Source organism: Musca domestica, unplaced genomic scaffold, assembly GCF_030504385.1.
Source record: "Musca domestica strain aabys unplaced genomic scaffold, Musca_domestica.polishedcontigs.V.1.1 17, whole genome shotgun sequence".
NCBI lineage: Eukaryota > Metazoa > Arthropoda > Insecta > Diptera > Muscidae > Musca > Musca domestica.
In genome coordinates, this window is record NW_026712230.1 from 14102262 (window position 1) to 14129452 (window position 27191).

The following is a 27191-nucleotide window of genomic DNA, read 5'->3' on the forward strand; positions in this document are numbered from 1 at the left end:
GAATTTCAATGGCTTTACCCCGAGCTCATTTTTCAATATTTGCGGAATGTAATATTGCGATATGTTCAGCTCACGAGCCATTTTTCGGCCATTGCGACGCGGGTTTCGATCAAGTTGCTTCTTTACTTTTCGAACCATTTCTGCTGATGCTGCTGTTTTCTTCCGTCCACTTCCTTGATGTCGGACTACGCTACCAGTATCACGGTAACGAGCGATGGTACAAGACACAAACGATTTATTCACATTTAAATGCTGGAGTGCTCTAATGATAGCTACTTGTGGTTTTCCAGCCAAATATAAAGAAATCACACTAGCTGAGCTGTCACTGGAATAATTTTAACAGCTGTCGGATGAGTGGCTTACAAATGACAGCAGTCTAAAATTGATTGCAGTTTTTTCATCTCACTCTGTATTGTCATGTAACGGTACCTCCCAATATCTTGTATTTTGATAGTTTTAGATACATTTTTCAAAGGGATTGTCTAAAAATCCATACTAGAAGCTCCTTCTAAACACTTTACCCCCTGGAAAAGAAATGTCTATATAGCCCATATACAACGGTACACCCTATATTCGATATTTTGATGATTTTAAGGACATTATTCACCGGAGTTGTTTCAAATTTCATATTTAGAATTCGTAATAGGTACTACAGCCTATGACAGAAAATTGTCTATGAAGATCCAGATCTTCGTAAAGGCCCAAATACCAGTACCTCCATATATTCGGTATTTGGACGATTTAGGTACAATATTCACTGAAATTGTTTGAAATTTCGTATTTAATGTTCCTAATATGTACTACAGCCTGTGAAAGAAAATTGTATATGCTGGCCCAGGACTTCCTATAGCGCCACGTTACCTCCCTATATTCGGTATTTTGCTGATTTTCGTTAAATTATTCACCGGATTTTTTTCAAGTTTAGTATTTGAATATTGTAATGGCTTATGAAAAAAGTTGCATAAGCATGTCTACGTCTTCGTTTAGACCCCAATATAACGGCTACATTCGGTATCTTCAAGATTTTAACCGAATTTTTAAAAGATTTAATTTTTCTTTTATTTGTTTTTTTTTTTTTTTTCTTTTTATTTCTTTTTTCCAAATTAGTTTGAAATGTTGGAGGGTACTCAAAGTTCGGCCCGGCCGAATTTACTGCTTTTTATTCCCTCCACCTTGGAAAGGAGGGTATATTTACTTTGTCATTCCGTTTGCAACATCCTTAAATATTCGTCGTAGACCCCATAAAGTATATATTCATGATCAGCATAAAATTCTAAGTCGATTTAACGATGTCCGTCTGTCTGTCCGTCTGTCTGTTGAAATCACGATACAGCCCACATTATTTGACGTAGGGTGCCAAAATTTAGCAAAGCAATTTGTGTTGTGTCTAGGATGGTTGGTATTGAAAATGAGATATATCGGTGCACGTTCTGGTATAGTCCCCATATAACGGTACCTCCCGATATTCGGTATTTTGATGATTTATGCCACATTTTTTCACTGATTTATTTAAAAATTGCTATTTGTAGGTCATAACGGGTCCCTGTACGTGTGGCAAAACATGGCATGTATAGATCCACGTTTTGGTATAGCCCCCATATAAAGGTACCTTCCGATATTCGGTATTTTGATTATTTTTGCCACATTTTTTCACGGATTTGTCTAAAAATTGGTATTTGTTGGTCATAATGGGTTCCAGCTCCGGTGGCGAAACATTACATGTATGGGTCCACGATTTGGTACAGCCCCATATAACGGTACCTCCCGATATTCGGTATTTTGATGGTTTTTGCCACATTTTTTCACTGATTTGTCTAAAAATAGGTATTTGTGGGTCATAATGGGTCCTAGTTCGTGTGGCGAAACATTGTATGTATAGGTCCACGTTTTGGTATAGCCCCCATATAATGGCACCTCCCGATATTCGGTAATTTGATGATTTTTGCCACATTTTTACACGGATTTGTCTGAAAATTGGTATTTCTAGGTCATAATGGGTTCTAGCTCCTTTGGCGAAACATTGTATGTATAGGTCCACGATTTGGTATAGCCCCCATATAACGGCACCTCCCGATATTCGGCATTTTAATGGTTTTTGCCACATTTCTTCTAATGTTTCCTTTACCCTAAGGTTGAGGGTATTAAAAGTTTGGCCCGGCCGAACTTAATGTTTTTTACTTGTTTACATTACTTGTGCCTTTTTTAAATAGTTATTCTTAAAATATCCATGGCTCTGGTTTTATTTCTAAAAATATGATTAAAGTCTCCTAAGTTCTAGCTGTCCTTTGAAAATACTCTTAAAATAACAGTGACTGAACATGTTTCCACAACAGTAATTTCGGTTATATTGCTCTGATTGCCCATGAAAATATTATTTTAATATCCACTGACATGTCCCTTTTGGCAAATACTCTTCAAAAATTGATGACTATAGCCCTGATTTTCCTAAACATTATAATCTGAAAATAAATGAACCACTATAGCTTTGGTTATTCTTTGAAAAATATTATTCTAATAATCGCAAAAATATCTCTTTTCGTCCTAAATAATCCATGTTCTAGTGGATTAAAATATTAAACAAATTCCACATTTAAACTTTCAATTCCCACTTACAGAAAAATGACACGCCAAATAATAGCCGACAAGAGATAACAGAAAAATAACAAAAGGATTTTTTCGAACAAAGCCACATACACATTAAACGGAAAATCGTAAATATTTTATGGTCACGAAGTCTTTGAAAAATGTTAAAGCTACAAAATATTTATTGAAAACAAAACAGCATAACATGATAACATAATAATAGCCTTTAAGATATTTATTTTGAAATATTAACATGTTAAGAATTTTCGGTAGAGGGAAATTTTAAATTTTATATCAACCATATATAAGTAGTATAATTTAAATATAAAATATGTCTCACATACGCTGGAACATATGATAGGAGCGAAACTTTAACACTTACATCTGTATTGTGTTGTATGCCAAAACACACACGCACACACATCAAAGCAAAGTGTATTTGTCGTAAATGTTAACAAGAATTTAACAGGACAATTTGTAACCTTAAGCTTTTTATTGCCAGCATTTTAAGCTAATTCCAAGAATACCTTTTCTTCCTATGGATCACGTAATATTTGGTATAAACAAAAATACTCCAGTAAGGCAATAATTCAAGCGTTTAGTTCTTTAAAAATTTTCCGTTTAAAGAAAAATAAAAATAAATGTTTAATGTTATCAAGGGCTATTTTTTTTTCAACGAATCATCAGCGTTATATTCGTAGAGTTTTAAATATTTTGCAAGGGAACATTTTTAAAAGGTCAGTCGTAACTGAAGACATAGTTTAAGAATATTTTGAGAACTCTAAACTGAACTTTTATCGCTGATATTTAAAGATAATTCTTGAAAAATGTAAAATCGACGATTGTTGAAAAAAAAATTGTAGAAGAACAGACATATTTTAATGTTGATTTTTAAGACGATTTTCAAAGGATCGAGGATTTAAGGATTTTCAAGCTTAAATCGAGAATTCCTACAGGGTGTACTCCAAAAAGCTCCCGGATTATATATAAACAAGTAAAATAGTATTAATCGGTTTTGCCGACAGATATATACCCCCAGCCTTGAGTTATGATTATTCTAATTGTTGACCCTTTATGGGGCTGGTTCCGAAGGAGTTGACCAATATTGTCCAACCTCCTATACTTTATATGAGATATGTGCAAATTTTTGGAAAATGTGGAAATATGCGTGAGGTACCAGATACAGAGGACCGGAATATTCCACTTCATCCAATACAGATAAAAATATTTGTACGTGCAAAATTTAGAGGAAATCGAACATTTATATTCAATTTTATAGGAAACCATAAATTCCAATTGATTATATATTCATATCAGATTTCTGGCTAAGGGAAATGGAAAAAATGTTTGGATTTGTGAAATTTGAAGACGGTTGGATACTTATTTCAAGTTTTATTAACGTTTTGTTTTTCAAAATTGTAAACGCTTTGTGGGGGAAGTACCACAAATAGTGCGCCGATATATCCCATTTTCACAGCAGATACTTTGTTAGTAAAAATAATGGCATGTGTGAAATTTGAAGAGAACCGGATTGTAAATAGTACTAAATTTGATATTTGTTGAAGGGATAGAGATACAATTCTGAAATTTGATATTAAGATTACTGATGGTATCTGTGTCTGAGATTTGGTGGTGGTTTGGAAATGCGTCCTAGTTTAGTGCGAAAAGTACTAAATGTTATTAAATTTGGGTTTGAGTGAATGTATGCAGGGTGAGATATAAAAACTGCAACAAAGTCAAACGCCATAATTTTTACATTTTTTTTTTCAAATTTTATTGAATGAAAGCAAAAAATGTCGGAAATAGCATGACATTTTAGAATAAATTTAGATTTGTTGGAATTGGTCACCTTTGGCACGGATTATGGCCTTCAAACGGCCAATGAATCCGTCACACGTTACCCGAATGTTACTCTGCGGTATTTTGGTCCATTCCCGGCGAAGCGCTTGCTTGAGGGGATCGGTACTTTGGTATTTTTAGTGCCAACCTTGCTTTCCAAAATACTCCATACACAAAAGTCCAACGGATTGGTATTCGGAGATTTTGGTGGTCATTGTGCGGTGGAAATGAAGCGTGGAACCTCATTTTGTAACCATTCTTGGGTGACGCGTGCTAAGTGCGATGTGGCTGAGTCCTGTTGGAATGTCCAAGGTCGGCGGCCAAAATGTTTGCGTGCCCAAGGCTTTAATATACCCTCCAGAATATTTTCGCGATAATATTCGGCATTTATTTTGATGCCACGGTCGATTAAAATGAGTGGAGAGTGACCATCGGCTGTTATCGCGGCCCACACCATAACCATGGCCGGCGCTTGAATTCTGGTGGGCAACCGAAGGTGCATATTTTCAGCTGACCTCTCTGGCAACACGAAAACACGATCATTTTGTTTGTTTACAAACTGCTGAACAAGGAATGTTTTCTCACCGGAGAAAATCAAATTCGGCAGTTCATCACTTTCGGAAAAGCGAAGCAACTCTTTAGCACTTTTGAGTCTATTTTCTTTCTGTTGCGATGTAAGTTCTTACATTTGTTGGGATTTTAATGGCTTTACCCCGAGCTCATTTTTCAATATTTGTCGAATGGAATATTGCGGTAAGTTCAGCTCCGAGCCATTTTTTGGCCTCTGCGGCGCGGGTTCGATCAAGTCTATTCTTTATTTTTCAAACCATTTCTGCAGATGTTGCTGTTTTCTTCCATCCACTTCCTTGATGTCGAGCTACGCTACCAGTATCACGGGCGATGGTATGGGACACTAAAGATTTATTCACATTTAAATGCTGGAGTGCTCCAACGATAACCACTTGTGGTTTTCCAGCCAAATATAAAGAAATCACACTATCGCGCTTGAATTCCATCACCAATTACTTTTTTTTCTGGAAAATTCTCACCAAAATGCTTTTGTAAGCCTGTAAACAATATAATGAGCTGTCACTGGAATAATTTTAAAAGCTATCGGACGAGTGGCTTAGAAATTAAGGCAGTCTAAAGTTGGTTGCAGTTTTTACATATCACTCTGTATATTTATTAATATTTCTTAAAGCCCTATGGAGGTATAAACAATAATGGAATTTAAAACTCTATTTTCGGAACTACTTTAAAATATATTATTATATATATTATCCCTTTCTCGGTTTTTAAGTTTCTCCCGGAATTAAATTTGCATAGCGCTTCAAAAAAATTTTAAGTAACCAGAACAATGACTCAATTTATGAGCCAAATAACATATTTAAAATATGAATTTATATTCTTTGGTTTTTTAGAAAATATGATTTGAAATTTTTTGTAAGATACTCTCTGTAGGGTATTTTTAAATTCTATTTTTATTTATAGCTTTCATAATCCTAGAAAATACATTATTAAAATATCCCCCAAAAAATATTTTTTTAGAATCTTCTTTTTAAGCTCTTTGGACATGATTATTAACATGTTCTTAATCTCATTACACATTCATATGATTTAATTCAAAATCTTTTTACATCCAATTTTCCAAAAAAAAATTGAAATACATATATCTTCTTAAATACAAAATTGCCATAAAAATCACAATCCATGACAAATTTATTTGCGTATAATTGTTCGTGGAATCGACGTAAATCATACGTCTACGTGTACAGCGATTATACTCACCATTGATAATTCCTCGAATTGAATCTTATTTGTAACACTTTTTCTGCTTATTTGTTTGTTTGTTGCTTTGACAATGTTTTCTTAAACTGGTAATCTTAAATTTATTTTTTCCAACACTTTTGAAAACTGTAATTTTTTCCTCATTCATTCACTCACAGCTATTTCGCTTGCCGTCTTGTCTTATCCGACGCACTTCATTAATTCATTCCTTTGCCGTTAAACAATGTTTGAAATTCAAACAAAATAACATTTCCTTTCAATTATAAATTCCAATGTTTGGCCATTTCACACCAAGCAATTCACACATTTCACCATATTTGTTATTACTTTTATTCTAGGATTCAAGGATTCTTATGCATAAACTTGAACACATTTCGTTTCACTTGATATCCATTTACTTGCTCTTCGTCGTATTTTTCTCTCACAGGCTATGTTTACTTTCTGTTTTAATACTTTAATTTTCTTAAAATTCACTTATTGCACAAATTTAATCCTTAATCCATGTCAATATTCCTCAAGTGTTTCAGTGTTTTTCTAGCGCCGTTGTGAGTAATCCTTGAACAAATTTCCAGAGTAGTCCCAATAATAGAGTTCCAACCGATTCGACTGATGATAAACGAATGAAACTGTTGCATATCCTGATGCGGCTTTTATAGCAAAAAATATCCACCAGGATCAAAGCACAGACCATACTGCTTCGGCATAAAACGACCATAAAAGTCGTAACTATGTCTAAGGATATCTCTTGCCTAGAGTCGATGGGTGGGTGGTTGGTTGCTTGGATTGGTGTGTGGGACAGGGTGTTAAGCAAGCATGTTGTCTTGGCCATAACAATTATGCAAAATAGCTAAAGAAGTCACACAGCTCAACACAACGTAGCATTTGTTTGACAAGCACACTCTCTCACGTACACACACACTGAAACAAACGACACTAGGACTCTCTCACACATACTTCATCCTGCGTTTACATATGCCAAAACAAACATCATGAAGTTTTCGTTTAACATTAAAGTCATTCGGCATCTTCGGTTTGTTTTGGATACGAACTTTGGTACTTTCCCACAAACACACACCCATACATACACACAAGTACGGATACACATTCGGATACATCATAGCTTTAATACTAACAAAGACATCACATCACAGCATACTTATATTGGGCGTCTTGGATGATTTACCATTTGTTGTTTTGTTTACAAGAGCAAGGTATTTATTGTTGTTGTTCTTTTCAACACCGCCTGTTGCTCAGTTTCAAGAAAATTTGGTTACGAGGCAGGAAACGTAAGGTTTAAGAAGTCTTCTATAGATAGGAGAATTTAGTGAATGAATAGAATATATTTAAGAGCTCTGCTATTCAAAGAAAGGCCTTATACACATTTAAGATATTTGAGAAGCCATGTACTCAGACCTTAAGGAGTTTTTCCTTGTCAGAAAGTCTTAAAAAGGTCTGTTCTACATTGAAGTCATACACTTGAAGGGTTATTTATAGGGCTAAAAGACATTTGAGAGGTATTCTACACATAACATTTATGATACAATTTTTAACACAGAAGAAAGTTCTTAAGGAGCTCTCTCTACTGGGACCATATCACCGTATTCGTCATCGAGTTCTGTTTCGTATAGAGAAATGTTTCGATTGCTGTAAATTTTTGGATCCCGCATTCGATTGTAATTTATTTTGTCTACTACTTTTTTATATCCTCCACCTTGGAATGGAGGGTATATTAAGTTTGTCATTCCGTTTGTGACACTTCGGAATATACATTCTAGACCCCACAAAGTATATATATTTTTGATCAGCATTAAATTCTATGTCCATTTAGCAATGTCCGTCCGTCTGTCCGTCTGTGGAAGCTTCCGAACAAAATGAAGTAGATTGGTAAAAATTTACTCATTGATTGATAATATTTATACCCTACAACACTATGTGTTGGGGGTATTATAAGTTTGATTGGGCCAGAATTTATGTAACACCTCGAAATATTGGTTTCCCATATAGGAAAGTATATATGGATCTTCCTAGCTCGCCGAGCTGAGTCGATCTAGCTATGTATGTCCGTCCGTCCGTCTGTCCGTCTGTCCATGTTAATTTGTAATCACTCTACAGGTCGCAATTATGGTCCGATCTTCACGAAATTTAGAATGGAGGTGGGGTTAGGGTCAGAATAGAAGCCTATTTCTTTTGAAGATGATCGCCAAATGTTTAGGGGTTAAAATGGACCAAATACTGAAAAAATTTCGGATTTTGCAGTAGCTATACAGGTCGCAATTATAGAGAAATCGACGCGGAATTTAGCATGTAGCTAGAGTTTAGGGCGGGGAAGAAGCCTACCAATTTGGGTGGTCATCGGATAATATTAAGCGGGTAAAATAGACCATATCTTTTGTGTTGAAAAAATTCAAAAATTTTCATTAAACCGCGAACATTTTAAATCCCGGCGAAATCACAAAGCCATGACAAGATTACTTCTGATCTTTACATTGATGTTAACATCCAACAAATCGGATATATAGTAAAATATGTGCAATATATATGTCTATCAAAGAAGATATGCTTGAAAGATCTCTTATATGTCGAGAACGACTGAACTGATTTCGACAGTTCTCATTAATTCAGAATGTCCTCTTGGCAGAAAAGAAAAAACGTCTAAAAAAATCGCATAAAAATATCTCTCTAAAGATGAAAATATTGATTTTGTAAAATGTTCTCATATTTTTTCAATTTTGTCATATTTTTGGCATATTTTCATTTTGAATTAAACATTTGGTAATATTTTTACAGCTAACAAAACTAAGTAGTTAGGATATCAGGATATCATATACTGATCGCATTTATGGCCCGATCTTTATGAAATTTTGCATGGAGATAAGATGAGGGTCAGAATAGAAGCCTACTCTTTTTGGAGATGATCGCCATATATTTAGGGGTTGAAATGGACCAAGAAACTGCAAAATTGTCAGCAGGTCGTAATTATCGCCCGATCTTCACGCACATTTGAATGGGGGTTATCGGGCATTGCAAAAGCCAAGCAGTTTTGGATGGCCATCCAAAACTATTCAATGTGTGAAATAGTTTGCCAACTTTTGTAGACAAAATACGAAAATGTCCATTCCAGTGACTATTTGGAGAATTCACAAATACAGGAAAGACGCACTTCTAACTTTTCGTTAACGAATATAGTCAAATGTCTGTATCTCATATAGATGCGTTTCAGTCAAAAACCAATAATAAATGTTAATCTTTTGCCACTTCTGAGAGATTATAGGTATTTGGGAAATATTGGTTCCAGATCTAGGAAGACCATTTACGTGCAACATCTACCAATAAATTGGAAATGAGCAAATTAGTTTAAGTTGCTAATTCTCGAAAATTATAGAACGAAACCTGATGGTTTCTTTATTATTTGGCACAATATCTTGTGGAATTCTTTCGAGTATCTCGCCTATATAAACTGTATCATTTATTATAGTGTTGTAGGGTATTCAACGGTCGGCCCCGCTCGACTGTAGCCTTTGCTTACTTGTTTTATATTATGTCTGCAGGACTTTCGGTATTGAAAATGGGCCACGTAGACCCACGTTTTGGTATTGCCTCCATATATTCAGTATTTTGATAATTTTAGCTACATTCGTCACATTACATTATTACTATATTATTCATCGTTCTTTTTTTCATGTTTCGCATTAGAAATTGTAATGGCTTATTACAAAAGTTGCCTATGCAGGTCCACGCCGATTCGGCCCGACCGAACTTACAGCTTTTTTTACTTGTATTTACATTGCTATAAACATATGTTAATAAGAAATTGGGAGCAAAAGAGAATTTCAAAATAAGTTTTTGTGAGCAATATATGTTATTCCTGAGAAATTTCTATTGTTTGCATACCCTCCAGCTTGAAAAGGAGGGTATAATAACTTTGTCATACCGTTTGTAACATCCTTAAATATTCGTCGTAGACCACATAAGGTATATATTTATAATCACCATAAAATTCTAAGTCGATTTAACGATGTCCGACAATAAAATTTGACAAAACAATTTGTATTGTGTGTAGGATGGTTGGTATTTAAAACGAGATATATTGGTCCACGTTTTGGTATAGCCGCCACATAACTGTACCTCCCGATTTTCGGTATTTTGATGATTGTTGCCACATTTTTTCACGGATTTGTCTAAAAATTGGTATTTTTGTTCGCAATGGGTTCTAGCTCCGGTGGTGAAACATTGTATGTATAGGTCCACGTTTTCGTATAGCCCTTACATTATCATATCTTCTGATATTCAGTATTTTGCTGATTTTTTGCCACATTTTTGCACGGATTTGTCTAAAAATTGGTATTTGTAGTTCGTGATGGGTTCTAGCTCCGGCGGCGGAACATAGTATACGTAGGATCACGTTGTGGTATAGCCCACTTACAACGATACCCACCGATATTCGGTATTTTCATAATATTATTGGTATTTAAGAATATTTGGTAGATGGCAATCCTTGAAGTATAAAATTGTCTATTGTCTGTCATTTTTTTGTATGGTCCCTGTCTTCGTATAGCTCCGATGTAACGTTACCTCCCTATGAACGGTATTTTGATGATTTTAGCTACATTATTCACCGTTTATATCAAGTTTCAAATTTTAATATGGTAATGGCTTATGAGAACAATGGATATGTAGGTCCACGTCGTATAGACCCCAATATAACGGCTATGTTCGGTATTTTTAAGATTTTAACAGAATTTTTAACGGTTTTTTTTTGAAAATTTTCAAATTCGTTCAAATGGTGGAGGCTATTCAAAGTTCGGCCAGGCCGAACTTACTGCTTTTTTAACTTGTTTCTCTTATACCCTCAGTCATATGGCTAGAGAGGGTATATATTATTAGATACGGCCAAAATCTGCCTCATCGAAATATCGGATTCAGACCCTAGGTCTCTTTGGGCTAAATCCGTTTTGAGGACATTTGGAGTCGATCTATATAAAGATACACATGTTATCTTTTTTTCAAAAAAAAATCTCCTGCCTTTGATCGATGAGACTTCTTGAGTTCGGAGTTTTCTTACAGCTGGGAAACATTTGTTATCCACGAACTTCTTCGCGAACTTGGGTTTGTGTGGATAAACTGAAGTTCATAGTTCGTATTTTTACAGTGTTTTTTTTTTTTTTTTTTTTTTTTTGCTGAACTCTGAAATAGTTTTTGTTTTGTCTGCAGCAGTGGATAAAAACCCCATACCTACAAATAAGGCAAAGGAATGACGAAAACTAAAAAAAATACTCGACACAAGTAGAACCTTCTCAGCTTCTAACGTATTTTACTCCAAATTTTCGAGAGACACAGAAAAATGGAATATACTCGTTATTCTTTATACCCTCCACCATTCAATGGGGGGTATATTAACGTTGTCATTCCGTTTGGGCCGTGTCTGCCAGAAGGCAGGTTAAGTTCGTAAATGGGCCATGTCGGCCCCATATAACGGTACATCCGGATATTCTGTATTTTCATGATTTTAGCGACAGTATTTACCGGAATTATTTCAAATTTCGTATTTAATGTTCGCAATGGGTACTACAACCTGTGACAAAAAATTACCTATGCAGGTCCATGTCTTTGTATAGCCCCTATATATCGGGTTTTCCTTATATTCGGTATTTTCATGATTTTAGCTACTACTATTCACCAAAATTGTTTAAAATGTGGTATTTTAAGTTCTTTATGGAAATTTAAAAAGTACGTTCCATTTGGTGGAGGGTATTTAAAGTTCGGACCGGCCGAACTTACTGATTTTTCAACTTTTTTCTTCCTGGATTTTGTACAAGATCCCGCACCCTTCCGCAGATGTCTATACATTGTCGGATACAGATTGGTTCCAGTCCATAATCGTAATGAGGATCCTCAAGAAATTGAGCTGCCTGTCACTGTGAGTGAGTACTTGGCTATCATCATAATTTTTATAATTTTAGTAAAATTGTAAATGCTACAATGCTCATACTTCCCCTCGCATTGTTGGCCACTTGCCGGTCCCATTCATTTATGTTGTCCAAATTTGTCATAATATATTTACCCGTAGAAATAATGTTCATCAATGTCATAGTCTCGTGCCAAAGTGTATTTTTGTTGTTTATGTAGGTGTGTCACTGTCATCGTGAGTACACATTTGCGTGTGTATGTGTCTTTGTGCGTTGTCACATACATTTGCGTATCCTTTCGATTTTCATGAATGGTTTTCATCACTTCATTTGTTTACAACCGTAACGGTTGGTGCGTGTGCCGGGGCGTGGAGGAGCAGTTCAGGGTTAAGTTATGGTAAATCTCTGAGCACAACAACATTGTCACTGTGGTTAGTAAGTTCAGTCAGTCACTCGGTCCATAGGTCGAAGATCTAGTGTTAATAATGACGATGCTGTGACTGTTGCTGCATAATTAAAATCTCCGTCTTCTTTTCAGGATTTTCCATTGATGTTTCTACGCTACTATGTGTGTGTTTGCTTGTGTGTGTGTGGCTGATGCTGATGTCGCTATTTAATGTCCTTTTTGTCAGGCATTTCGGTGTCGGTGTTCATATCGTCTGGCTTCATATTCTTTTGTGGGACAAAACACATTCTATCGTTACATTTCCATGAAAATTCATTTGTATTTTTGGGGGGAAAAACGATAACAAATAAAAATTCAATAGAAAAATAGAAACTCTCCAAAAAAGGTCAATTGTATTTCATTGGCAAGAAATTACATTTCTAGATTTACATGTAAAAAATGTGAAATGGTTGGGGTATTTTGATTCACTTGAGAATTTATGGGGTTTGATTGTTTTTTTTTTTTTTTTTTTTTCTACTAGGAAAATACATCAATCGTAGCACTATTGAATCGATAAGATTAGCAATATTCTAGTATTGAGTTTTGCGAATTTATTTATTTATTTATTTATTGCTCTGTTGAATTTAGAAAGCTATGCGGAGTTAGCCAAACATTCCATATTTCTAATCTAATTAGCTGATTTCTGTAGTATTTCCCGAACATGACCATATTGAGATTTTTGATTCCTTATCCTGCCAATTAAGAACCTCAAACACCATTGGGTATAGAAGGTCTACCCATGGCCCTGTAATTATACCATGGGTCTAACGAAGTCAGCTTTATCAATGACAAAAAATTAAAGGAATTAATTTATTCTTCTATTTTTCAGCATGCAGTGGACAGGTCTCCAATATTAGGTGTGTCTGGTTACTTTTCCTGCAGGAATTGTCCAGCAAATAGACGGCATTCCTGCAGAAGCTTGTAACTAATCAGCTGATTTGTCAAAACAAACAAATTTGTCCCCAATTAAAAGAATTAAAAGAAAGGAAGCACCACCAATTTTACAAGTTTTATAAATAAAAAGAAATTAGCAATAAAATAAAAATATGAGCAACGAAAGAAAGATAGATTTTATGTGTTCCCCGGAATCCTTTAAACGTGTTGCTAATGGCGCTTGTCTAAAAATGTTGAAAATAGTCTTTTATTTTCTTATTACATATTAATATTTACGTTTTTATACCCTCCACCATACTATGGAGGGTATATTAATTTTGTCATTCCGTTTGTAACTCCTCGAAATACTCATGTCAGACCCAACAAAGTATATATATTCTTGATCAGCGTAAAATTCTAAGACGATTTAGCCATGTCCGTCTGTCTGTCTGTCTTTCTGTCCGTCTGTCTGTCCGTCTGTCTGTCTGTCTGTTGTAGTCACGCTATCTTTCCAACAAATTGAGATAGAAGGCTAAAATTGTGCACACATGTATATTTCGTCAGTAGGCAGGTTAAGTTCGTAAATGGGCCATGTAGGTCCATGTTATCATATAGCCCCCATATAACGGTACCTCCCGATATTCGGTATTTTGATGATTTTAGCGACATTATTCACCGGAATTGTTTCCAATGTGGCATTTGAAGTTCGTAGTGGAGACTACAGCCTAAGACAGAAAATTATCTGTACAGGTCCACGTCTTCGTATAGCCCCCATATAACGGTACCCCCCGATATTCGGTATTTTGATGATTTTAACGACATTATTTACCGGAATCGTTTCAAATTTGGTATTTGAAGTTCGTAATGGATACGACATCCTAAGTTAAAAAATGAGCCATGTAGGTCCAGGTATTCGTATAGCCCCCATATACCGTACCCCCCGACATTCGCTATTTTGATGATTTTAGCGACATTATATACAGGGATTGTTTCAAATTTCGCATGTGAAGTTCGTAATGGAAACTTCAGCACATGTCAGAAAATTGTCTGTGCAGGTCCACGCCTTCGTATAGCCCCCATATAACGGTACCCACTATATTCGGTATTTTGATGATTTTAGCTACAACGGATTTTTTTTTTTTTTTTTTTTTTTTTTGAAATTGCCAAATTTGTACCAAATGGTGGAGGGTATTAAAAGTTCGGCACGGCCGAACTTACAGCTTTTTTACTTGTTTACATTTAAATTAATTCTCTAAAAACAAAAACAACAAAAAGAAATAAACAAACAATTGAAAACATCTGATTGAATGTCGTTGAATAAGAAGAAGAAGACGAGTTACAAGTGATTGCAAGAAGAAATTCATCCAGCAAGAAGAAATTCATCTCATTGAAAGAACTGTCAAAATTTCTCTCTCCAACCGCTCGCTTTTGCAAACTTTCGGGTTAACAGACGACTTCCAGTAACAATTTGTAACAATTGTTACAAATTTTAGGATAACCAGACACACCTATTTTTCAGCAATCACACTACAGGGTGAGATGAAAAAACTGCAACAAACTTCAGACTTCTGTCATTTTTAAACCACTCGTCCGACAGCTGTTAAAATTATTCCAGTGACAGCTCATTATATTGTTTACAAGCGCACAAAAGCATTTTGGTGAGAATTTTCCAGAAAAAAGTTATTCGTAATGGAATTCAAGCGTAAAAGTATGATTTCTTTATATTTGGCTGGAAACATTAGAACACTATAGCATTTAAATGTGAATAAATCTTTTGTGCCTCATACTATCGCTCGTTACCGTGATACTGGTAGCGTTGCCCGACGTCAAGGATGTGGACGGAAAAAAAGCAGCAACATCGGCAGAAATGGTTCGAAATGTAAAGAATCTACTTGATCGAAACCCGCGTAGCAGTGGCCGAAAAATGGCTCATGAGCTGAACATATCGCAATATTCCATTCGGAAAATATTTTAAAAGCAGCTCGGGGTAAAGCCATTGAAATTCCAAAAAGATCGAAAACTTACACCACAACAGAAAGATAATAGACTCAAAAGAGCTAAAAAAATTAGTTTTCTCCGATGAGAAAACATTCGTCGTCCAGCAGTTTGTAAACGAACAAAATGATCGTGTTTACTTGCCAAAGAGGACAGCTGAAAATGTGCACCTTCGGTTGGACATCAGAAATGGTGTGGGCCGCCATAACAGCCGATGGTCGCTATCCGCTCGTACCGTGGCAGCAGAATAAATACCGAATATTATCGCGAAAATATTCTGGAGGGTGTATTAAAGCCTTGGGCACACAAACATTTTGGCCGCGATCTTGGACATTCCAACAGGACTCAGCACCATCGCACTCAGCACGCGCCACCCAAGAATGGTTACAAAATGAGGTTCCTTGCTTCATTTCCAGAGCACAATGGCCACCAAAATCTCCGGATACCAATCCGTTGGACTATTGTGTCTGGAGTATTTTGGAAAGGCAGGTTAGCACTAAAAAATACCAAAGTATCGACCACCTCAGGAAAGTGCTTCGCCGGGAATGGGCCAAAATACCGCAAAGCAACATTCGGGCAGAGTGTGACGGATTCATTGGCCGTTTGAAGGCCATAATTCGCGGCAAAGGTTACCAATTTAAACAAATCTAAACTTATTCGAAAATTTTATGCTATTTCCGACATTTTTTGCTTTCATTCAATAAAATTTAAAACAAAATGTAGAAATTATGGCGTTTGACTTTGTTGCAGTTTTTTTATCTCACCCTGTATTTTCTTGGAATTTGACTCTGAACATCGTTCCGACTTCATCTGTATCGTTGCGATCCGAGTGCGAGTTGAATCCGAACCTGCATTCTCTCACTTCGAACATTAGAGGGCTGACAAAAAGTCAAGAGTTTCTAGACGAGAGTTAGTGCCATCTCTTCGCTTAAAGCTTCCATTGGACATCAGATCCTTTCTGATCTTATTACGAAACAGGCACGTCAGCTCTTTCTATCTACTCAACAAAACCAGCCCATGCGTTACTTTAAGTCTTCCTGATAAGCAAATATCTTGAATCCTTGCTAGGTACTTAATCTAGCTTTCCTTTGCTGCTATAATTTTCTCAGGTACGAGTTGCATATTCCACTACACTGCAAGTAACTTCCAACATGAAAAAGTTTATGAATATTTTCATTTCCTTTCCTTTCCTAGATACATTACATGCTCTTACCTTTTCCAATTTGGAAGAGTAATGTGGGAGTAAATTCCTTTCCAATAAAGAAAGAATCATTCGATATAGCCTTTTCCAAACTTTCTCGAACTCTTTTAATTTAACCAAATCTTCCTCACTTCCGCATCTGCTGCCCTGTTATAGTTTTTCCCAACAAATTTGTTCCAATAGCTGAGTGCTCCTCTATATTCTTCGGCATCTCCCAAGCTTCAATTCTCTTAGGCTTCCCTGACATTGAAACATTTCTTTAACTCGCATCTTTGAATTATATTTTGAGCTTTTAGTATCCACAACCTGTGAATTCGCCCATCAGTGGATGAAAATCATAGCAGTGGGACCTGACATGACCAAATACTTTTCTGGGTACCAATTAAAAACAATGTCTGTATTTGATTACTTGCTGTTAGCTAAAGTCATTTTAAATATTCTTTATTTTTAGACTTAAACAATTGAAGACTAGTCTTAACAATTATAAACCGGAAGATTTTAAGAATTGTATTAATAATATAAATATTTAATTAAAATTGCATTTCCATTTTTGTTTTCTTTTTTCAATTTTATTTACGTTTTATGCCACCCAAGGTTTTAATGCCAGTCATTTGGGGAACTTTTGCGGCTGCCTTTTTGGCTTCTTCAATGGCATGTAAGACACGACGCGGCTCGGTTAAAAACCAGATCCACAGCAATTGGCTATAACGCCACAATTTGTCCTTTTCCTGATATTCAAAAGGAAACAAAAGTAAATAGAGATCAATGAAACGTCTTTTCTTTTTTTTAATTTATAAGGAATGATGCCATTTTTCATCCTTCCCACTTCCCAAACTTACCAAACGTTCGGTTACATTGTCATGAAATTCTGTACGCAATTGCCTTAAATGTTTCTCGATACGATATTGTTGAGTTTTAACATTAAAAATTGGTCTTAAATAGTGGACATTTTCAAACATGGGGGCATTAACCGGACTGTCATAAACAAAAGGACGTAAAATGCTTTCAATGCGATTACTAAAAACAAAAAGACGACAAAAACCCAATACATTAACATAATTAATAGCACTAAAAGCATTTGCAATAAACAAATACAACTACATACATTTCTTTAAACTTTTCCATGGCCGAAGAATATGGTTTACGATTCAATAATCCTTGTAGTGCATAAGCCATTAAACGTTTAAACTTTTCATATTCATAGAGGCATGCCTTCACCTCACAACGTAGCTGCTGTTGCAAATGTTGAGCCAACATTTGGCTCAGTTGCTGGATAAATTCAGTTGTTAAACCTTGAGATTGGGAATTTTTCATATATTGTATACGCATGGCACAGCGTTGTGAATCACTGGTTAATTGTTCTGTATTGTCGAAACGATTACGTTTCTTTTCCATATCCATTTGTATGGTCATCCATATTAACTCAGCATTAGACAATGCTTCGGAAATAATTTTTCTAAGATTACGATCATTTTCGTGGCGTTTTAGTGCCCTCTCCAATTTTTGTTTTGTATTTTCGTAGAGTATCAACTCGACAGTTTGTTGAGCCTTCTGCTGCACCTGGTGTTGTAGATCAACCATTAACGTTTGATGGGCAATTTCCAAACGAGATTTGGCCTGTGCCAATTCATGAGTTTCTTTTTCCATATCGGAAAGACTGATGACATGGATTTGTGTGAGATTCAAGGCATCAATGGCACATCTCAGGGCATGACTTTTGGCCTTTTCCATTACATAGGCTAGAGTATATTGTTCAATGCTGCAAAGAAAAAAAGGGAAGCATGTGAATAAAATATATTTTGAGTTTTTCAAATAATATCTGACAAGAGATATAACATCTGTAAAATAGTTTCAATAATATTCAAAGCTTCAAGTTTTATATATTTGGAACTTAATTCATAGATCAAGTGAATTCTTCCTGACAAGCATCTCCGCAATGGTCTACGAAGTATATAATAATTTGTATGTATCCCTTGGATGTACCCCAGTTCGAACTGTTGCAATATTGCGGACTAGACATATTTGACAATGACCCTAAGATTTTGGTGTAAGTAGTGCTTGAGATTCTTTATCCATCAATCTGCACATTCAGATACATTTTCAAGCGGTGAATATTCCTCACACATACTGTGATACGACAATTGCAACGTTTTTTGTTTATTAATTATAAAGGACGGGGACTATATCTAAAGCTAGGAGGAGTAATTGGTTAAACCTTTCCTTTCAAAAAAAAAAAAAAAAATTCAGGCCGTTTCGATCATCTATAACAACCTTGGCTGCTTAAAGAAGTGGGACCAACCCAGTTTATTTGCCAGTATTAGAACTGCCAGATCAACATTTTAATTAAGATTGTTATTGTTGTAGCAACCCGTACTGCTATGTTCATTGTGATTATATTTTCTGTAATCTGGTTCGGCTTCTAACTCCAAGTTCTAAAAGGAGATCGTCCATGAACATTGTGGTTGTTGTTGAAACAGAGATATATTTTGCATCCTCTCTGCTAACCTGGCTCCAACTCCAAGTCCAAGAATTCAGATAACTTTGCTGACTGCAGCCAAATATCTATAGAAGTGAGTCGGGTATATTTGGGATGGCAATTGAAGATCGGCACCGTATTCTGCGGGCCTGTATCGCACACTGGACACATCTCCATCAAATCGTGTCATATACTGATTGAGACGGCTGCACAACCGGAATGTAGTTGGGCCAAAACTACCCTGCTTTGTCAAGGCAATGGATGGTGGTGGACACAGACGACGACATTTATATTATAGATGCATCAGTACCAATGCCACTCATCTGCCCGATAGGCTTCTTGATCTACAGGCTATCTCCTATAGCTTTGAACGTGGTTTGAATGGCTTCAAACTCCAAGGAGGTGTTAGAACTAGAACAAAAGCATATTATTATGCTGACGTACGGGGAGAACCTTTGCCTTCTCATGTGGATGGTCCACCGATATAATAAGGAGGCACCCTGCTTCAGTTCTCAGGGCTGCATTCTGACAGATCTAGATATTTCTCCACTGCGTAGCTCTTATATTCGCAGACCACACTGGGTACGCATATCCCATCACAGACCGACCTATAGCGTTATAAAACTATGTTTCCTTGTTTGCGCCCCAAGTTCTGCCTCCTAGCGCCTTTAGGACTTTGTTCCTACTTTTTAAATTATCACAGATAGCTGTGACACATGCGGACGACTTTTACATTCAGCATCATCATTTACTTTTTTGCAGTATTGGCGATCTGGAAATAGACATTTACTTCTCTGCCTTAGACTCACCCTTTCTTTAATTTCCCCAACTTCTCGATCGTTTCTTGGTTTTCTGTTAGACTTGTTTCGAGTTCGATAAATTCTTGGATTTTGAAATTTTCCTTAATGTAAAGGGAAAAGTATTGGGTAAATGATTCACACTTCAAAAAGTATTGATCCAAAGGCAGCTGGTGCATGAACAAAGGTGGGGATTGCTAGACGTGTTGAACAGTTTGAAGTTAGTAATCAGAACATTGCAAAAACTTCGAATTATTTACCATTTTTGAAAATGTCTTCAAGACCTCTTCACATTTCTTATGATTTTCCATTTCCATGTCTTCCAGTTGTTTGGCCTTTGCCTGGCATTGTGACAATAAGTCTTTTTCTTTGTTTTTCAACGTATTAAAACGCTCTTCCAAGCGGCTAAATTCACAATTTAAAAGATGTTTTGTTTCTCTAAAAAAAGGATATTAATGAATTTATTTCAAAAATACATTATTTTAAAGCTCTCCCTACCTCATATCCTCCACCATAGTATTGTAATCGTTGAATGCCATTTCCATAATGTCATAGTCCTGTTGCAAATTATCCACCTCATCCTTGGTGTGCGAAAACAATCCCATATATTCCTTTTCCAAATCATCCAAACGTGGCTTCCTTTCCACCGCTCCCAAATACTCATTGCGCTTCACATATTCTTCGTGATCCAAAATCTCAGTCTCCAATAGAATATTTGAATCCGTAATATTATTTGCAAAGAAATCAAAGAATTTGTGGAAACGTTCATCGTAGAATATCCACTGATTGGAAGAGTCAAAGTCCAGCTTTTTAAAAACTTCCATATTCTAAAAAACACAGAATATTAACTCGGTTATTTAAATATAAAGTTGTATTTTCTTTATTTATTGTGTTTACATTTATAATATCACCCATTTTTATATAAATATATTAACTTTGTTTGAAAAAGTGCAAAATTGGGTGGCGCGGTGCGCTGAAAATTTAAAAACAAAACATCAAACCCAATTGTCAAATGTCAGTTGTTGTTTACATTTGATCTCAGTGATGCCACTTTCCTCAACTGAGGTATGCATGTGTAATATCGCCTATTTATAGATTGTTTACACGGCTATATTCACGGTAGTATTCATATTAATACCGAACCAGTTTCAATAAAAAGCGTCAAGAATCCTTTTATTAAACGTCAATTAAATTTTATATTATCATAAACTCATGATCAAAATCAGAGATGGGAACCTGTTTTTTATTCAATGAAATTTGGCAAGGTAAATAACAGAAAATTCAGAGATGGATAGTCTTTTTTGAAATGACTTTAGGGTGAGATAAAAAAAAAACTGAATAAGTTTAGATTTGTTCAAATTGGTCACCTTTAAACGGCCAATGAAACCACCACACGCTGTCCAAATATTGCTCTACGGTATTTTGGTTCATTTCTGGCAATGCGCTTGTTTGAGGTGATCGACACTTTGGTATTTTTTAGTGCCAACCTTGCTTTCCAACATACTCCAGACACAATAGTCCAACGTAATGGTATCCGGAGATTTTGGTGGCCATTGTGCACTGGAAATGAAGTGAGGAACCTCATTTTGTAACCATTCTTGGGTGGCTCGTGCTGAGTGCGATGGTGCTGAGTTCTGTTGGAATGTCCAAGGTCTGCGCCCAAAATGTTTGCGTGCCCAAGGCTTTAATACACCCTACAGAATATTTTCGCGAAAATATTCTGCATATTCGGCGACCATCGGCTGTTATGGCAGCCCACACCATCACCATAGCTGACCTTATTGGCAAGTAAAAACGATAATTTTGTTTGTTTTAAAACTGGTGGACTCATTTTCTCATCGGAGAAAACCAAATTCGGCAGTTCACCACTTTCGGCCAAGCGAAGCAACTCTTTAGCTCTTTTGAGTCTATTTTCTTTCTGCTGCGGTGTAAGTTCTTGCACTTTTTTGAATTCAATGGCTTTACCCCGAGTTCATTTTTTAATATTTGCCGAATGGAATATTGCGATATGTTCAGCTCACTAGCCATTTATTGGCCACTGCGACGCGGGTTTCGATCAAGTCGTTTCTTTACTTTTCGAACCATTTCTGCTGATGTTGCTGTTTTCTTCCGTCCACTATCGCGGTAACGAGCGATGGTACGAGACACAAAAGATTTATTCACATTTAAATGCTGGAGTGCTCTAACGATAGCCACTTGTGGTTTTCCTACCAAATATAAAGAAATTAAGTGCTAAGTACATAAGAAGCTTGAAGTCATGGCTAGGCATATTTTGTGACATTTCACAAAGAGACTACAGAGCCGCACTAAAATCCTGCCGTCGTTTTCCATTATAATTTGACATTAGATGCCTAGCCACGACTTCAAGCTTTTTATGTACTTGCACCCTTACACTATCACGCTTGAATTCCATCACGAATAACTTTTTTCTGGAAATTACTCACCAAAATACTTTTGTACGTTTGTAAACAATACAAGGAGCTGTCACTGGAATAATTTTAACAGCTGTCGGACGAGTGGCTTAGAAATGACAGCAGTCTGAAGTTGGTTGCAGTTTTTTATGTCACCCTGTATGCGTGGAAAGTTGGCCAACATTTTTTCTTGTAAGGAAAAATAATTCTGCACTAGGTAATTTTTTCTTCGGTTTTTGCCTCTAAAACCGATCTGCAGTCTTTAAAACGCCAAAAAATCTAATTTTTGTCTGAACAATAAGAAAATACAGGTAGATGCAACAACGTTTGGGAATATTGATACGTCACAATTTTTAAAAATAAGTAATTTTTTTAAGTTTTTATATACGACACCAATCGGAGATTGTTATGACATGCATTTTTCTACAATTTTTAAAAAATTGAATGATTTGAATTATTTTTCCATTGATGCGACTAGCTGTATTCTTCCGCCATGGCATGGTCAAAAATTGTTGAAAAAGCGTATTATAATAACTTCCGAATGACGTCGTATAAGATAACATATAAAAATCTACATATATTTGAAAACACATTTAAATTTTTTTGACATACATATCAATGTTCCCAAGTGTTGATGCTCTACCATGGTATGTAGATTCCACACCGGATTAAGAATTAAAACGGTCGTGCCAATGTTGTATCTAAACGCGCTCTTAGTATGAGATTACCTTGTATAATATTGCCATCAAATTTTTGTTGCAACCATGGTGCAAGAATACAGGTAGGCCTATCATCACTTGTGAACTTTGATATGTCAACCTTTCTTCAGAAATAACTGTTTTCTATATTATTGAAAGCAATGAACAGATTTATAAAAACTGTGTGTATGATTAGACAAAATAGGGCGCCAAACAGAATAACTTGACTTGTTGCATTTTTGCTTGTTTGACAACCTGATATTTCTAAAACCGTTCATGTGAGAACATTGTATAACTTTATATCGTTTATGTGGCCGATATTACACCAAACATATGATTGTTTGGTTATTTAAAAAAGGCGGCGTAAAGAAGTACTAAATTATACAACCCTACACAAACAATCCGTGCAATGACAAGTAATTTTCAGCAAAAGTCAGTCCAAACTGTTTTTGCCGATTTTTTAATAAGCTGCATTAATTTACTGAAATAGCCTTCAAAGAATTAAAATAAACAAATATGGTAAGTATTGGAGCTATTTACTGCACCAGATGTGTTTTTGTTATAAAAAGTATGGCATATTTGCTATGTTTTTTTGTTTTGCAAATTTGTTGCCAATGATGATTTGCTAAAAAAAATATTGACATTAATTTTTGTTTTCCTCTTATCAAGGCACGTCGTTATGATTCCCGTACCACCATCTTCTCGCCCGAGGGCCGTTTGTACCAAGTAGAATATGCTATGGAGGCTATTTCACATGCCGGCACCTGTTTGGGTATTTTGGCTGAGGATGGTATCCTCTTGGCCGCCGAATGTCGTAACACCAACAAACTACTGGATCCCAGTATCTTTGCTGAGAAAATCTATAAGCTAAACGATAACATGGTATGTTCCGTAGCTGGTATTACATCGGATGCCAATGTCTTGACCAATGAATTGCGCATCATTGCTCAACGTTATCAATTCAGTTACGGCGAATCCATGCCCTGTGAACAATTGGTATCTTATTTATGTGACATCAAACAGGCCTATACCCAGTACGGTGGCAAACGACCATTCGGTGTATCCATTCTTTATATGGGTTGGGATAAACACTATGGTTATCAGTTGTATCAATCGGATCCCAGTGGTAACTATGGTGGCTGGAAGGCCACATGTATTGGTAATAATTTCGGTGCAGCCATTTCACAACTGAAGCAGGAACTGAGCGAAAATGAAAAAATCACTTTGGATCAGGCTAAAGATTTGGCCGTTAAGGTTTTGAGTAAAACTTTGGATACCACCAAATTGACTTCAGAGAAAATTGAAATGGCCACGCTTCAGAGGGTAAACGACAAGACAGAAATTAAAATTCTCACTAAACCTGATGTTGAAAAGCTAATTGAGAAATACAACAAATTAGAAGCTGAGGCCGAGGCTGCCAAGAAGGAAAAACAAGCTGCCCAAAAACCCTAAATTGTAAATGTCGGAAAAGTAAATTATAATTTTGTAATTTTTCTATATGGGATTTTAATTTTAAGAGATTTTCTTTAAAGGAAATAAAATTTCTGTAAAATGTTATGGAATGGATTTAGAATTTTGAGATAATTCGAAAGTTCCCAGAAAAGGTTTACTTTAAACAAAAAAGGTCTCTTGCTTAGTCAGGATCTCATAGGATTTACTGTGGAATCAACAAATCCTCGCTTGATGTTATAAATCGGAACAAAAGCGTTCCACATTCCTCAGGTATCCTGTGATATTAGTAGGACTTCTACATTATTTTAAGAGATTTTCTTTTGGGGGAAATAAATTGTCTGAGACGGAGTTAGTAATTTGAGATTGCTGATATATTTTGTTGAAAATTTATCATTGCCACAAAATGTAGAATCCGGAAAAGGATTTAATTTAAAAAGAAAAGTATACTCAGAGGTTTTACAGTAGAAACAATATTTCCTCGATTGTTGTTACAAATCAAGCATCCTGTACTTTAAATAGAGCTTTACAACAACTAACCTTGTATGAGCATGGCTCTGGAAATATAGATTTTTTAACTGCCTAACAGGTGGACAATTTTTCCGGGCATAAATATGTTATAAAAAGTTATTTTATATAGAATACCTTTAATTGGGATTTTAAAGGTAGAAGTTCTTTAAGACCTTGGTCTAGGGTAAGATGGCCTACAAAAGGCACTTTATAAATAGAAGACATTCATATCCATGCATAGTATTGTAGGTATAGAACATCTAATATTTCTTCTATAAGCAGACGCTGTGGAAGCAAAAATAAGTATTTTTACCATTGAATTAGGACTGTTGTCATTTTAAAGTATTCAACAATTAAACTTTAAAACACTGATCACAAAATATAGTTTAAAAAACTGAAAAGTCAATATTTAAGGATTTATGACCATTTCAAAATATTCAATCAGCTTCTGCAAATCTGTAATTGAGATGTATTTCTGGAGATAAAAAAATATTTGAAAGGATCTCTGTACATGAAAAATAGTAAAGAGGTATTTTGCAGATTTGTTATTCTATAGACCAAAGGTCTTAAAAACATCTGTATAGACGGGAGACATTTTTTATATAAATAATACATTTGAATACTCCTTATTTTTTTTTTCTAAAAAGCGAATTGAATTCTATCACAATGTGCGATCATTCCTTCCAATCTTCTGTTGTAGTGATGTGTCAGAGTCTTGAATTATAAATTGTGAACGCCGTTACAGCAATTTTTTAGGAATCTATAGTCGAGATTGATAATAATTTTTTATCGACTATCGAGGGCTTGTATAGCTCGTTTTAATAACCCGTGTCCACATTGAAGAATTTTCAGTGATTGTGTTCCAGAACCTGCTAATTAGGGTTACTTCCTTCAATACCACATAGAAAAATTCGATTATCGTAGTAAACATGGTACAATGAAGAGAAGGTAGGTCAACTTTGAAAAAATTGCAAGTATAGAGGTCTACCTGTTTGGCTTGTAATGTCAGAATTAGTATCAAAACAATAAAAAAATCAAACAACTTGTTGCATTTATTTTGAATAAATAATTGAAAACCGCGATAACTGAATGAAAGGTCAACACTTCTTTTCAAAATCATGTACTATATATCTCTAAAGGATTATTTCGCTACAAAAACTCTAGATTTTGTCGATGCATGCGTTGAAATGAACATTTTGAAAACACCTGAATTTGAATGTTTTCTGAACAACTTTTTGTTTATTGAAAAGAAAACACATACATAAAGAAAAAAGATGACATATTAGGCCAAGAAAATAAAAAAATTAAAATCATATGGTATCATAGCCCTACCTTGATATCATTGTACCATGGTAGTAAAAACGTTTTGGTTGTTTTTGTTCCAGAACCTGCAGAAATTCATTGTACAATGAAAAGATAGAAAAGAATGAAAGTTCTACGTTTCTCTTCAGAATTATGTTCTATATTTTTCTAAAGATTTAGTTCGCTACAAAAAGCTTAATTTTTGTCCATACATACGTTGAAATCCGCATTTTCATTACAACCATGACACAATCACAACACAAAGCTCAACTTCGAAGAAACAAGGAAAATGCAGCTCTGTTCCGGAGTCTTATAGTGTCAAATATATTTCTAAACATGCAACAAATTGTTTTGTTTATTTTTCTTTTTTTACAAAATTACTATATTGGAGAAAAATATAAATGAAATATTGGATTTTCTCCACAAAATTGAATCCAAGATAGAGAGACAATGTTGTTTCATCCCAAAATAATACATTTTGTTGTCCGATAACGTGGGAAATATGCATTTTTGTTGCATCTAAATTTAAAATTATCTTCTTTTTAAGTCAAAGCAATACACAACTTGACTAGGGGCACCAAAATAAATTGTATTTAAAGGGTAGATTTGTTCTACTTTCCGTAATTGTGCCATGATTACAACTGAATTTGAATATTTTCTCAATAATTTTCATATCCACATGCACAAATTAATTTGGCATGTTTAGGCCAGGCAAATAAAAAAATGTAAAATCGATTAGTATAAGTGCCCTACCTTGATTTCATTGTACCATATCTTTGAAAAAATATTGTAATTTCATTCATTTTTCGCGCTTTTTAACTCATTCTAAAATTGAGGGAAAATACAAAATAAATGAAAAAAAACTTGTTGCATATAATTTTGAATTATACTTACAGCCAGCGGGCATAGCCTCAGAGC

The 27191-nt window shown here is 35.3% G+C and overlaps 2 protein-coding genes across 2 annotated transcripts; one reads left to right on the top strand and one right to left on the bottom strand.

The window, feature by feature from the left end:
- Window positions 1–17030: 17030 nt before the first annotated feature.
- On the bottom strand, window positions 17031–20934 carry LOC131801671 (augmin complex subunit dgt3-like). Its single transcript, XM_059120594.1, has 7 exons — window positions 20801–20934; window positions 20402–20730; window positions 20164–20341; window positions 19916–20100; window positions 17736–18389; window positions 17470–17647; window positions 17031–17358 (listed from the first exon to the last, which is right to left on the bottom strand). Exons 1-7 carry the CDS (start codon window positions 20816–20818, stop codon window positions 17200–17202), a joined length of 1701 nt encoding a protein of 566 aa, XP_058976577.1. The 5' UTR covers window positions 20819–20934; the 3' UTR covers window positions 17031–17199.
- Window positions 20935–23374: 2440 nt separating this feature from the next.
- On the top strand, window positions 23375–24569 carry LOC131801672 (proteasome subunit alpha type-4). Its single transcript, XM_059120595.1, has 2 exons — window positions 23375–23531; window positions 23682–24569. The coding sequence occupies exons 1-2, from the start codon at window positions 23529–23531 to the stop codon at window positions 24462–24464; spliced, it is 786 nt and encodes a 261-aa protein (XP_058976578.1). The 5' UTR covers window positions 23375–23528; the 3' UTR covers window positions 24465–24569.
- Window positions 24570–27191: the final 2622 nt, after the last annotated feature.